The 13,873-nt window shown below is 36.1% G+C and overlaps 1 protein-coding gene across 1 annotated transcript in view; it reads left to right on the top strand.

Moving 5' to 3' along the window:
- Window positions 1-13,873, top strand: part of CDC73 (cell division cycle 73) — an 87,781-nt gene that overhangs the window by 54,128 nt on the left and 19,780 nt on the right. The window contains exons 11-13 of the mRNA XM_068985869.1: window positions 7,802-7,859; window positions 13,178-13,213; window positions 13,509-13,596. Coding sequence (XP_068841970.1) covers window positions 7,802-7,859; window positions 13,178-13,213; window positions 13,509-13,596 — 182 coding nt within the window. The remainder of the gene's footprint in view (window positions 1-7,801; window positions 7,860-13,177; window positions 13,214-13,508; window positions 13,597-13,873) is intronic.

The following is a 13,873-nucleotide window of genomic DNA, read 5'->3' as shown; positions in this document are numbered from 1 at the left end:
GACAGATGACATATTTTTGACTGTTTAATATTAGTAGTTTTCCTTTTTGGAAAAAAGTGGTTATGTTTATTAAGAATTTGGTATTTTCCTTTGACCTTTATTGATGTTTTACAAACCAGTTTTACTTTTCTTTGAACTCACAGAGCAGAAATTAGCTCATTGCAAATTAGCAATCTCAGAATGACCACAAGTGTCAGTGTTTGCCTGCCTGACTATTTTGCCTTCAGTTTTCATAAGCTTATGCTGCAGTTACTTATAATGTTTAAGAATTTCTTTTGACTTGAAAGTGGAACTAAATTTAAATGTCTCTTTGACATTTGTCCATTTTAATTCACACAAACTATTAATGATCCTAAGAGAAAAAGTAAGCATCTAAAATCAGCAGTAATTTGGAAAGTACTGTAATAATAAAGGCATACCTCAGAGATATTTGGGGTTCAGTTTCAGGCTACTGTAGTAAGTGAGTCACAGGAATTTTTTTTTCCCAGTGCATAGAAAAGTTATGTTCCTAGTATATTTTGTGCAATAATAGCATTGTGTCTAAAAAACAATGTACATATTTTAATTAAAAAATGCTAACCATGATTTGACAACGTAGGGGTGCCATAAACCTTCAATCTGTTAAAAAAGTGCAGTATATGCAGTGCAATTAAACAAAGTATGCCTTTTTGCTTGTATATGCTTTGGTTTCTCAGTAGCGCAGCTCTTTCTTTTCAGCATAAATCAACCAGAATCTTTCAGTTGTTTTTTTGGCACACACAGAATAATCTTAGAGGTTATAGCTGGGGTTATCAGTGAGGGTGGTATTGAGCTTGATACTGCTTTCCTAGGACATGTTCTAGAAGTTTACGAGGGAAGGTGTTCTGGGCTGACAAAATAAATGAAGGGCATTTAGTGAATGTGGCCAGGGAATGTAGTGTTGAGACAGTTTTTGAAAACAACAAAGACTAGTCCTGTGTTCTGCAGGACTTCCGAATGTCCTAGTGTGTGTGTGTGTGTGTGTGTGTGAGAGAGAGAGAGACCAGGGGTCCCCAGTATCTGGGATCTAATGCTTGATGGTCAGGGGTGGAGCTGACGTAATAATAACAAACAGAAAGTCCGCAACAAAGGTAATGTGCTTGAATCATCCTTCACACCCCTCCTCCTTGGGTCTATGGAAAAATTGTCTTCCGTGAAACCAGTCCCTGGTGCCAAAAGCTTGGGGCCACTGTGTTCTACCATTTTTATTATTAAACGAACCTAAAACATAATTGGAATACAAAGTCTATTGCTAGGACACTGGTTTCCATTAAAAGTTTTGCCTATATTTATAGGTTAGTTATGTTACCTATGCATTTCATTTAAAATGGTTAGAGGGATCAGTGTAAAATATTCTTAACGGGGATGTGTTAAGTTTGATAGAGTTGCGAAGCGTACTAGGTCCGCACCTTTAAATTGTTTTTAAATCTTACTGGCCAGTAGCTGTAATTCTTTGATTCCCAAAATAATCAAATTAATATAATTCCAAACATGTAACCTTTGATAGAGAGAGCTGGGCAACAGAGTATTGTTTATTCACATGAAACAAAAGAAGAGCCAATTTACAAGCTATAGAGCAAAATTATAAGCTGTATAATAGGTTTGAAGAAACCCATGTTGAATTGTCTTCAAACGTAATCATTTAATTGGACCCTTCAGGTTGTACTGTAATGGGATTGTTCCTAGTGAAAAAGTATTACTTACATTAGAATAATGGAATTTCAGAGTAGAATTGGACCTTTGAGGTCATCTAAAAATCTAGTTTCCTCATTTTACAGGCAAGGTAACCAAGAACCTGAGAGGTTGAGATTTTTCTCAAAGGTTTGCTCTTAATGTAGCAAAGCCACATTAAGCTAGAACCTAGAGCTCAAGACTTGTATGTAAGTCAGGTGTTTTTTTGCACTGATTTACTCTGTCTCTAGTTACGTGTATTTGTTTTTAGTCCATGGACCCATGAGATTCACAAATAATCCTGTGGACCTTCTACATTACCTGTGTCCCTCTTCCACTATAAAAACAATTCTACTGACTTTTAAGTGAGAAAGATAAAGCTTTTGTTAAACCTCAGTGAGAAAGAATTGTTCATTATGGACTTCGATGTTAAAGGAGATCGGTACACACACTTTGGTTTGTTTCCAGTTGCAATTGCTCTAATTAGCATTTTATCTAAATTATTTATCTGTAAATTAAGGAACTACATTCATGTGGACGTGATTCTTTTAATCTCCAGATAAATAATTTTTAAAAAACTGACATTTTCCCAATATGATAGAATGCCTCTTTAAAGAGTTTTACGTTATATCTCACTCTTTTGAAAATTTTTATTGCTGTATTTGTCTGGGTTCTCCAGAGAAAGAATCAATAGGGTAGATAGATTGATTGTGAGGAATTGGCACATGTGGTTAGGAAGACTGAAAAGTTCCAGGATTTGCTGTCGGCAGGCTGGTGACCCAGGGAAGCTGATGGGCTAGCGCAGCTCTTGTCTGAGCCCAAATGACTGAGAACTGGAGGACTAATGGTGTAAACGCTCCAGTCTGCATCCAAGGCAGGAGAACACCAGTGTGCCCCCTCGACGCAGCCTGGCAGAGAGGAATTCTCCTCTGTTCTGCCTCTGTGTTGTCTTCAGTTCTTCAGTGGATTGGACGAGGCCCGTCTGCAGTGGGAGGACAATCTGCCTTACTCAGTCTACAGATTCAGAAGTTCGTCTCAGCCAGACGCATCCTCATAGACACGTCCAGATAATGTTTTAGCCAAATGCCAGGGATATTAGTTCCTTATCAAATCTTTCCTCCTGTTCTTTGGATTGACTTCTCTGTTGTTAGTGTCCTTTGATGCATGAAAGCTTTTAATCTTGATCAAGTCCAGTTTATCTGCTTTTCTTTTGCTTTCCTGTACCTTTTAGTACTACTTTCACATATCCGTGAAACTGATGTCAAATCTAATGTCATGAAGCTTTTACGCTTTGATTTTTTATCTGTAGGTTTTTAAATTTTTTTTAAAGTTCTATCTCTTAAATTTAGGTTTCTGATCCATTTTGAGTTATTAATAATTTTTGTAGATGATGTAAGGTAGTGGTCCAGCTTCATTCTTTTGCAGGTGCATATCCAGTTTTCCTAGCACTGTTTGTTGAAAACTATCCTTTCCCATTGCATGGTCTTAGCTTCTGTGTCAAAAGTCAGTTTGCCATGTACGTGAAAGTTTATTTCTGGGCTATCTCATTCCGTTGGTCCATGGATCTGCCTTCGTTCCCTGCTACAGTATTTTGATTATCTACAAGTTTTAAAATCTGGAAGTTTTAGTCCTCCAGCTTTGTTCATTTTTCAGAATTAGTTTGGCCCTTTGGGGCTGCTTGAAATTCCACATCAGTTCTAGGATAAGTTTTTCTTTCTGCAAAAACACCTTTGGGATTTTGAAAGGGATTGTATTGGATCTATAAATTGCATTGGGTAATTTTGAAATCTTAATGCTATTAATCTTAGCAGTCCATGAACATAGATGTCTTTCCATTTGTTTATGGCTTTAATTTCTTTCAGCATCAATCTAAAGTTTTCAGTGTACAGTTTTTTTTTAACTTCTTGATTAAATTCTTGAGTATTTGATTTTTAAATGCTATTCCAAATGGAATTGTTTTCTTAATTTCTTTTTTAAATTACTGATTGGTAGTGTATAGAGATGCTGTGGATGTTTGTGTATTGATTTTGTATCCTGTAATTTTGCAGAGATAGTTGATTAGTTGTGTAGACTACAGTATAGTGTGAAGGTAACGTTTGTATGCACTGGGAAACCAAAAAAAATTTGTGTGGCGCACTTGATTGAGATACTAGCTTTATTGCAGTCGTATGGAGCCAAACCGGCAGTATCTCTGAGGTGTGCCTGTAGAGACACACTGTACTCGGTTTTAGAAATGTGTCAACTGTTTTCTGTGTTAGCAAACATTGTATACGTATACTCCAGGTTATGACTAGTCTAAAAAACAAAAAATAAGTTGTACTTAAAATTTGTGTCAGGTTTCTTGCTCCTGAAACCTTTAGTGCTTTTCAGCCTCTTTGTGATTTGCTCAGAGTTGCAGTTTCCTTTTTGTGCCTAGTTTTTCCAAAATGATTTTCTTAAAGACTCATTCTGGAACTTAAAAAATTCAGGTGCTTAAAAAAAATCCTAATATTTGTGAGTTCTGAATATCAAATACAGATTTCATGGGAATAAGTTATTTTTTAAAAAGACAAAACATGCAAGTGTACAATTAATATTGATTTACTTTTAAAAAATGTTACTTTTTGTCTCATAAATACAGTAGTCAAAGAGGTAGATTATCAACTCCTAGAATCTGTGTGTGTGTGTATATATATATAGTCCATATGTTTTCTTCTTTAAGAAATTTTAGTATCATTAATTTTTATATAAACAGCATTTTCCAGAATTAAATATAGTATATTTTTCATACTGATAACTTATTACAGATATTTTTCTTACAATATTTTATATTGTGTTATTTTCTACTTGTTTAAGTGGCAGATACCAGTGTTCTTTCTTCCAATACCAGAAGATGCTAGATTCTCTTCACTTGCTAAAAGAAAGCAAGGAGGGATTGTAAACAGTTACCTTGTTTCATTGTGTTGTTTTGCAGATAACGATTCTGTCACTGTTTCCCCCATCCCTTTTTGCCAGTTACTTCTTTTCCAGAATGCCTCAAGTCTTGGTGAAATCATAGTGATTCTGACTTTTTAAAAGAAAGCAGGTTTTCCTCTCCAGTTAGCACAACTCGTCAGCTCTTTCAGTTGTTTTGTGCTGATACTTTTCTTCTCCCAGCTGAGTAGCATTTTTCCCCCAGTCCAAATATCTTTAAAAATACAGAGTTGTCAGTCTGTTCCCTGTTACTGCCAATTATTATTTCTTCATTTTGTTTCTTTTATTCTTTGTTTTCCTTCTATTTCAGTTTCTTAACATATGCCAGATAGACCTCTGTGTAGCCTTTGAAAAGCTATTTTACCTCTCTTTCTTCATCTTTAAAGGGTGCTGGAATTAGGTTATATGGTTTCTGAGGTCCTTTATGTAGTGACTTATACAAAATGCAGATCAGAGTAATATGAGCTTTTAGCTGCTCTTGTATTGGTTAGGGAGTCCTAGAAATGGCTGTGAATTAACCATATGATTAGCAGAGGCCTTTGCTGTTTTCATTTCAAGGAGCTCACAGCCTATTGAAGTGGCATGGCTATATATGTGTGTGCCTTTGAACTTATTTGTGTTTACTTATCCAAAATTAAGCAAAGTTGTACTATAGTGACTGACAACTCAAAATTTTCAGTGAATTTGAGAAGACAAAATTAGATAAAACTCTCCTGGTTGCAGTTAACAGATTCTGCTCTAGTAAGTAAGACAAAAAAGTGTGTGGGTTGCACAGAATGAGATGAGGGATTTTACTGTCTCTTGGAATCAAGAAGATTCCACGGATTAGCAGGAGAAGAGGTCTTACAGGCCACTAAAACTAGATAGGTGTTATGGAGGGATATTGTATTCCATGTCTCTTCTTGCATGCTGGTAACTTCTTTACATCGTTCTGCAGATGGCTTTTCTCCATGAGTCATGAGACACGATTATCTGTAATTTTAGACTTAACTCCTTATAGGCTTATGCCGAGCTGACTCCCATTTATAAAACACAGAGAACTCTCTATAGACTGAACCCAGGACTAGCCAGCCTTCTAGTCAAATGTAGACAGAAGGAGGTCTGCATATGTGCGTGCTCATTGTTCTTCCTGTCTCTTTTTCTTCATTTTTCTTCCTTCTCTGTGTACTTAAACTGACCCAGTTTACATGTATGTGCTGTGCTTTGTCGCTCAGTTGTGTCCAAACTCTTTGTGACCCCATGGACTGTAGCCTGCCAGGCTCCTCTGTTCCTGGGGGTTCTCCAGGCAAGAATACTAGAGTGGGTTGTCATACCCTCCTCCAGGGGATCTTCCCAACCTAGGGATGGAACCCATATCTCCCACACACTGCAGGCAGATTCTTTACCGTTTGAGCACCAGAGAAGTCCCAGTATTTACATGTAAGAATTCAAAAGGAATATGGTTAAAACTTAATCTTGTTATTATATAATATCTAGTTGTTTTCTCCTTATAAAAGAAGATAGGAGAGAAAGCTAAAATCTCTTTGGTTAATTTCTATTTTGGCTTCTGGTTTTTAGAAGTCTAGAATTGAGTTCAGTATGACCAACATTTGTTGAGCATCTGTTGTGTCCTAGGTACTAGATTTACAAAGATGAGTAAAAGCAGTTGTGTCCCCTAACATGAACTTAGAGAAAAATGCAGTGCATTAAATGAAGTTAAATGTTGAAAATGGTCTCCACCTTAATAGTGACTCACTTTCTTTACATTTAAAATTTTACTTGAATATAATTTGCTTGTAATATAATGACCATATCATTAGTAAGCTTGACAGATTTTTACAAAGTTAACACATTCATGGAACCAGCATCCAAAGTGACTGAGTCTCAACCACACCAGTGTATATAACTAAATGCATAATAGTGAAAATATCTGAAAAGGATGTTCTGCTGTCCTCAAGTGCTTTTTCCCCCAAAGAGTTTTTGCTAGTTGCCTCTGCTGCTGCTGCTTCTTTTTTTTTTTTAATTTAGCTTTTTAGCTTTTTTGAGGGGGAAGGTATGCATGAGGCGTTTGGAATCTTAGTTCCCCGCCCAGGGATGGAACCTGTGCGCCTTGCATTGGAAGCAGAGTCTTAACCACAGGACTGCCAGGGGAGTCCTCTTTTTTAACCTTTCTTTAAAAAAGCCTTTAAACTGAATGCCAGGAATCCTATTGTATTCCAAGTGAAATGCATTCTCTGTGCATTTTACCACAGTAAAATATCAGATTCTGAAGAAAATGTAATATGATGAAAGTGAACATTGTTTAGCAGGACTTCTTTAGAAATGTTTCTGTGGTTGTAGTAGTGATTTTTCTTATTACGGATTTGTGTAATTTTCCTGATACTTATCAAATTTTCTTCACTTAAGTACAGCTAGAATAAAATCTTCATGAGTTACTAGCTGTTTTGAAATTTACATTTGTAGCTTTCTATAAAGAAAAATATTTTAATGAAAATTTAGTGTGAATATGATTGAAACTATTGCAGTAAAGATAGAAAACTTTTGAAGTCTGTTAAGCACTTCAGAGGTGTCTGTTCTTGAGTATATAATTGATGTACTTCAATCCTTAGCATATTTCCTTATATATATTACGTGCTTTGTAATTACTTGAGATTTGTTATTCAGCTTCTAAGAAATTTTCAACCACTCTTAAATGTAACACATATCATGTTTGTAAATGGATTATTTTCCCTGAATAGTTTAAAGATGTTTAATTTGAAATATTTGTGTTTTTTAAAGATTCACTCAAAGTAACACTGTTTACATCTTTCTAATGTGAGATTATGTATCACTTACTCATTTTGAGATTCTTAAGGGGAAAAAGATTGACTTGATTTTAAAACTGGTAATGACATTTCTGAGAATATTAAAATTGTCAGCAATTAAGTAAATCATTGAACATTTGAAAAATCTTACATACTTACAATAACTAATGAATAGTAACAATTTAAGTATATTTTCAACTAAAGATTTCTCTTAACCATCTCACAACCAGTAACATAAAAGGTAAGGTGCTTGTTTGTTTTAACTCATAGCATGTTCCATGACTGAGGGAGAGATAGACATGAATTTTTTTTGCAGTAATTAAACAGAAGTGTTTATTGTACAAAGGAATTTTAACAAATCAGTTTCTATTTTAAAGGAAGGTGCATCAGCCCGGAAGACGCAGACTCCTGCAGCACAACCTGTACCAAGGCCAGGTAAAAATAGAAAAATTTTAGTTTTTTTCTATTATCACAACTGAAATTTTTGATACTATGTAATGCTTTGAAGGAATTAAATTTTACTTAAAACTAGTATATAAGAATATTTACTTGAGTAAATAGGTATAGTTGAGTTACAGAAAATTTTAAGAAAATATTTTTAATTTTAGGAAAATGTTTTAAAAAGCTTTTTATTACATACCCATTCTCTCATCAGTTTCTTGTTTGAGTTCTGTGATAGTATGGTGGATGTGATTTTTGTCTTTTCCTGTGGAAACATAAAACCATAATTTTAATAGATTGATTAGCAGCTTTGATGTTTAGGATTTCAGATATCTGTATCATTGAGCATATTAGGTTCTAAAATTTTAAAAATATATACATTAATAAACAAGGCTAATACTGAAATTATTTTTTTTAATTTAATCCTTATATGTTTTTGGCTGTACTTCACAGCCTGTGGGATGTTTGTTAGTTCCCTGACCAGGGATTGAACCCAGCCCCTCAGCAGTAAGAGCACAGAGTCCTAACCACTGGACCACCAGAGAATTCCCTGAAGTCATTTTAAAAATATTTTCTCTCCTTTTCCTGGTACCTAAAAAGATTGACCTCTATAAATGCATGTAGATGCAGACACTGTGTTCATTTTCAGTGTTTGGGCTTGATCTGCTGTCCATTTGTTTGTTTTATTTGTGTTTCGCCTAGTCTAGGATCAGTGCTGGTAAAAGTGGCTGTTAAGAAAATGGTGTGACTTGAAAAGGCCCAGTCAGGAATTTAACTGGTTGATCTTCCTTTTCAATTTGTTAGTGTCAGTAGTGCAGATTTGGATATCTTTTTATTCATAGTATGTTCACACATAGGCTGATTCTAAAATGATGTAATTATAAGTGTTCAGATTTTTGGAAGCACATTAAAAGCATGATGGTAAGAGAGGTTATATTGGGATGGTATTGTAGGCTCTTTGACTGTGTCTTGGATCCACCTGGATCTTGACATGACCAGTATTTTCTTTCTTCCTTTTAATGACATTGGGTTGGTTTGAAATCTTTGTTAAATTTGGAGCACACTGGATATAATTTATATCAGATGACAGAACTATGGGACTGTTTTTCAGGAGACAAGACCATGCCAAAAGCTGTTATGCGAGTACAAGAAAGAACAATTAAATCCAGTTAAACATTATTTGAATGCCTTCCATGTGCTCAATGCCAGAAACAAGAAGGAGCTAAAGGAGCTCCTTACAGGAAGGAAGAAAAAGTCAGGGAAATAGGAACGGGCAGGCTGACATGGACCCCAGAAATGCAGCCTGGAATATTGTAGAGGCGGTGGGATGATTGATGTAGAATTCTTTTTTTCCCCTTGGACAGGAAGGATGGTTAGTCTAAGGAAGATCACATGAGAAATTCAGAAATAGTATAAAAAGGAACAAGTCACCACCTGAGGATTCTAGCTCTGTTCTGTGCTGTGTATGAATAATTGTCTCTGTTTCACATTTGCTCAAAATCACATGGCAAGCAAAGGAAAGGGATCGGGGTGGCACTAACACCTGCGTAAACCAGCTTGTGTGCATGTGCCATGGAAGAGGGACAGGGAAGGGGGCTGGGCCCTCCCAGCTAGTTTGTAGTCTTGGAGAAGGTCACGTGTGAAGCAGGGAGCTGTGGGTCCTTCACCTCCTAATCTGCCATTCTTTCTCAGTTCTGCCAGGGTGCACTGGTGATTAAAATGACTGAAATAAATCTTCGAGAATATCTCATAATATAATAGATATTCTGATGCCCATCAATGTGAGGTCTCGTTTCACTCACTAATTGACCCCCATAGATCCACAGTCCCAGAAGCAGAGATTATAAGTTTTAATACTCACTAGTCAATAAGACTGACTTGAGTGGGTGTTAGCAGTTTGTCATCTTTGTCTTGATTTGTGTATTTTTGTTTTGCAGATTGTTAAATGTATTTGCTTTTTGGGTGCTACCCAGTTTTGAAGGGACATTTTGTAATATAGGGTAGGCTCATCTGGATTAGCTTTTTAAAATAGAAAAAAAACGTAATATTTCTGGTAGTGTAACATACATGAGACAGCATAGATCTGTATACTGTTGTTTGTTAGGTAGAGTTTGAATTATTAGGAAATAGGGACTGAACCATCTATCCTTTTTGCCTTCAGTGAAGGGACTCAGGGATGGTGTCCCATTTTTGTTCACTGTTTCTTTCTTCTTATTTTTCACCAAATATTTTGCACTAGTTTTACCAGGCAAGTCCCTGGGTAAATGTAGTGTTTTAAAGTGTTACAATCATTCCTAATTTCTAAACATTCATTTAGGGAATGTAACTAACAAGAGACACATGTTTTCCAGTGAGTTAAGAAGCACAAGCGTTTGATAAGCTCCACAGTGGAATTTAATGTCATTTCCTTTTTTAGCCAGATTAAATCTCCTGCACACATCCCTGCTCTTGCTGGCTCTTTCCAATGTGTACACAATGCATAAGTCACTTCTCCGGCTTTTAGTCATTACTTCTGTCTTACAGATAGGCTGATGTGGGGAGGTGACTATCCATAACCCTGTAGCTCTAGTCTATCTGCTCTCTTAAGATCTGCACATGAGATTGAGAGAGGATTAAGCCTTTGTATATTTTAAACACATTTCTCATGCTCTTCAGTCATCCACTTCAGAATGTAGGTGGATTGCCTCATTCCATAGTTTTAAATCAATGTGCTGAAGGTTTTCAAATTTGTGTCTCCAGTTCTTCTTACTTCTGGTGTCTTATATTAACTGTTTAACATTTGGATGTACCATAGGTATCTTAAAACTGGCTTAAAGCCTTTTTTCTTTGATATTTTCCCCACAAGATCTTCACATTCTTCTGCTTCTTCACAAGTAAATAACACCACTGTCAACTCTGTTTCTTAAGTCCAAATCGAGTTATTCTTTATTCTTCATATTTGCTTATTCTTCTCATCTAATATGCCAGTGAGTTTTGTCAAATTTACCTTTTCTGTATTCCGTATTTATCTATTTTCTCTTTATCTCCACTTCCACAACTCAAGTCTAAGTTAACATCATTTCTCTAGACCAGTGCATCTAGAAGTATTAGTCCCTGACCTGTTTTTTTCTGGTCCTTAACAAGATACAGATAGAAGTTGGGAGTACAATAGTGTTAACAGCATCCAGGTGTATGGCCAGGGTTCTAGCTGTTCATTTTTATTGCATGTTATTCAGTTGGCCTTGGAAAGTTTACTGAAAACCCTTGCCTTAATTAACCACATTTAATTTGGGTGGCACCACTGTAGAATATTGGTGATCATCCTGAGCTTGCTGCTTTCACAGTTGTCCCCCTCCACCCCCCCCTTTTTTTTTGCTTGTCCGCCTTTGACTTCTCAACTAAAATTACTATTTTTCCCCTTATAGAAAGTGTAATGTGAAAATCAAATTATGTCACTTTCTGGCTAAAAAGTTACAGGATTTTCTAACAGAATTTAAATATAAGCTTAACATCACCTAGAAAGCCCTTCATGAATTGGCTCCTACATATATTTTTAACCTCCTGTCCTGCACCCTTCCTTTTGCCTGTCTGCACATTTGCAGTTCCATAAGCACGACAGTTTCTTTCTGCCTTTGGCATTGGCCCACATTCCTACCTCTTATCTAGACTGTTCTTTCACTTATTCTTTGCAAGTTTGCTCCTTTTTATCCTTCAAATCTCAGCTGAAATGCCATTTCCTTTGAGAGGCTTTTTCTAAGCATTCTGTCTAAAGGACACTTTAATATCAGTGTACATTCATTTTGTTCCTTAATATTGTGTATTCAAATTTGTTTTTATGTGTTTATTTGCCTGTTTTGTTATGGTCTGGTTGCCCTCCTTTACTTGAATGGTCTTTGAGGGCAGGGATTTTTTTTGTTTTATTTATCATTATAAAAATAAAAACCTAGCAGAGTCCCCTGTACATGGGCTCTGAATAAATACTTAAGGAGAGAATATAATTCTATTTGGAAGCAAGTACAGCAACAGTAATTGCCTATTCTCAGCTTGTCAGTGGTCAATTATGGTGTTTGCTGAAGGCAGTGGTTGTGGCAGTTCCGCTGCAGTACATTTAGCATCAGCCATGGCCATGAGGTTCAGTAAATAGTAAATATAAATATGCCCAGGATCTGGAGAAGAACTTACCTTGCTTTGTTGTTCTTATGAGTCTTACAACAGAATCAGGATGTAGAAATTATTGTCTCTGTTTTATGGCTGAGGACGGCTGAAGCTGAGCGGCATAGATCTCAGTGTGCTTGAGGGGTCATTGTCTGGAAGGTGGCAGAATGGAGGCAGAATCAAGCTCCGACTCCAGGCTCTTGCTTTCCTTCATGCTCCTCATGGACTCAGCATTATTCCACTCTTCCCTCCTCCTGCCATTAGATCAAGCTCATCCTTAGCATGTTCATCATTGTGTCTCTGCCTTGGTCCTTAATTGTAGTTTGTTTTTTTTTTTTAACTAAACATCTAAAGTTTATTTTTAACATGTGAGCTTCTGTGTTTCGTCTTTTTCTAACTCTGTCTTCTCAGCCTTGATTTTAATGAATCTTTCCTTACATTCCTGAGTCCATTATGAGCTTCCTTAGTATATCTGATATTTCAGTCAAAGATTGCTTTGTTCTCCTTATTCATTCTCCTAGCCACTCCTGTCTCCAGTTTGTATATCTGTCTGTCCATCCCACCGTTCCTTTATTCCTCTGTCAAATTCCACGTGTTTATTGAGATTGTATTATATTGCAGATGATAATGTCTTGCTCTACATGTTGATGTATCCATGAGTCCTGTTTCTAAAAATAATTTAAGAAAGTTTTAGTATCTGTTTCTCAGCAAAAAGAAAGATGAGAACACTTTGCATGTTCAGTTTTGCATGTTCAACACTGGAGTGGGTTGCCATGTCCTTCTCCAATGCATGAAAGTGAAAAGTCAAAGTGAAGTCACTCAGTCATGTCCGACTCTAGCGACCCCATGGACTGCAGCCTACCAGGCTCCTCCATCCATAGGATTTTCCAGGCAAGGGTACTGGAGTGGGGTCCCATTGCCTTCTCTGTCTCAGTGCCTAGCAATGCTATATATCCACTTTATTTATAACTACTGATTGTTGAACTGCTGAGGCAGTACAGTGATTTTCTGAAGCAGAGAAATAGCTTCATGTTATTTAAGAAACTCACAGTACATTAAAAAAAAATTTAATGAGTCATGTAAATACAAATTTTTTGGCCTTATTTGCTTTTAAGTTTGAAAATAAGAATGTGATTTTTATAACACTCAAATATTTGGATTTTTTTCCTTTCTTACAGTTTCTCAAGCCAGACCTCCCCCAAATCAGAAGAAAGGTAAAGTGTGTGTGACTCTAAACTTGCTTTAAAAAGTAAGCTCTTGCTTACACAACTAGGGCTGATGGCCTTCTCATGCAGTTGTAGCAGATGTTTGTGTTTGGTGTCCATTCTGAGTGGTTAGTGCTCAAGCTGTCCTGATCATTAACTAGTCTGAATATCACTGCTGCTTAAAATATCTTTTAGCTAAAAGAGTGAAAAATATAAATTTGCAGGCTTTTACTTTTTAATTAGGAAAGTAACTATAATTCCTTTAAATAACCTATTCGATACCTTGAAAATTCTGTCTTTATAGGATCTCGAACACCCATTATCATAATTCCTGCAGCTACCACCTCTTTAATAACCATGCTTAATGCAAAGGACCTTCTCCAGGACCTGAAGTAAGTAATTTGCTAAACTGTCCTCTTTGTAAGACATAGAGCTTTTGTTGTGAATTACTAGTTACTGATTCAGTATTTCTTATTTTGAGAAAACGAACGTTTGATTTCAGTGCTATTGGCTTTGCAGATAGTCTCAAATATAATTTTCAAAAACAGAATATATTCTTTTATATCTGAATCCTTTAGGGAAAACTATAGAAACTCTTGACAAAAGTCTTAATGAAAAAGGTTATCATTTAATTTTTAATATGAATTGTTTTGCTTTGGCTAGAGAGCT

This window comes from Capricornis sumatraensis, chromosome 14 (assembly GCF_032405125.1).
Source record: "Capricornis sumatraensis isolate serow.1 chromosome 14, serow.2, whole genome shotgun sequence".
In the NCBI taxonomy this organism is placed as follows: domain Eukaryota; kingdom Metazoa; phylum Chordata; class Mammalia; order Artiodactyla; family Bovidae; genus Capricornis; species Capricornis sumatraensis.
Note: the sequence above shows the minus strand (reverse complement) of the source record. Positions and strands in the feature narration are given on the sequence as shown.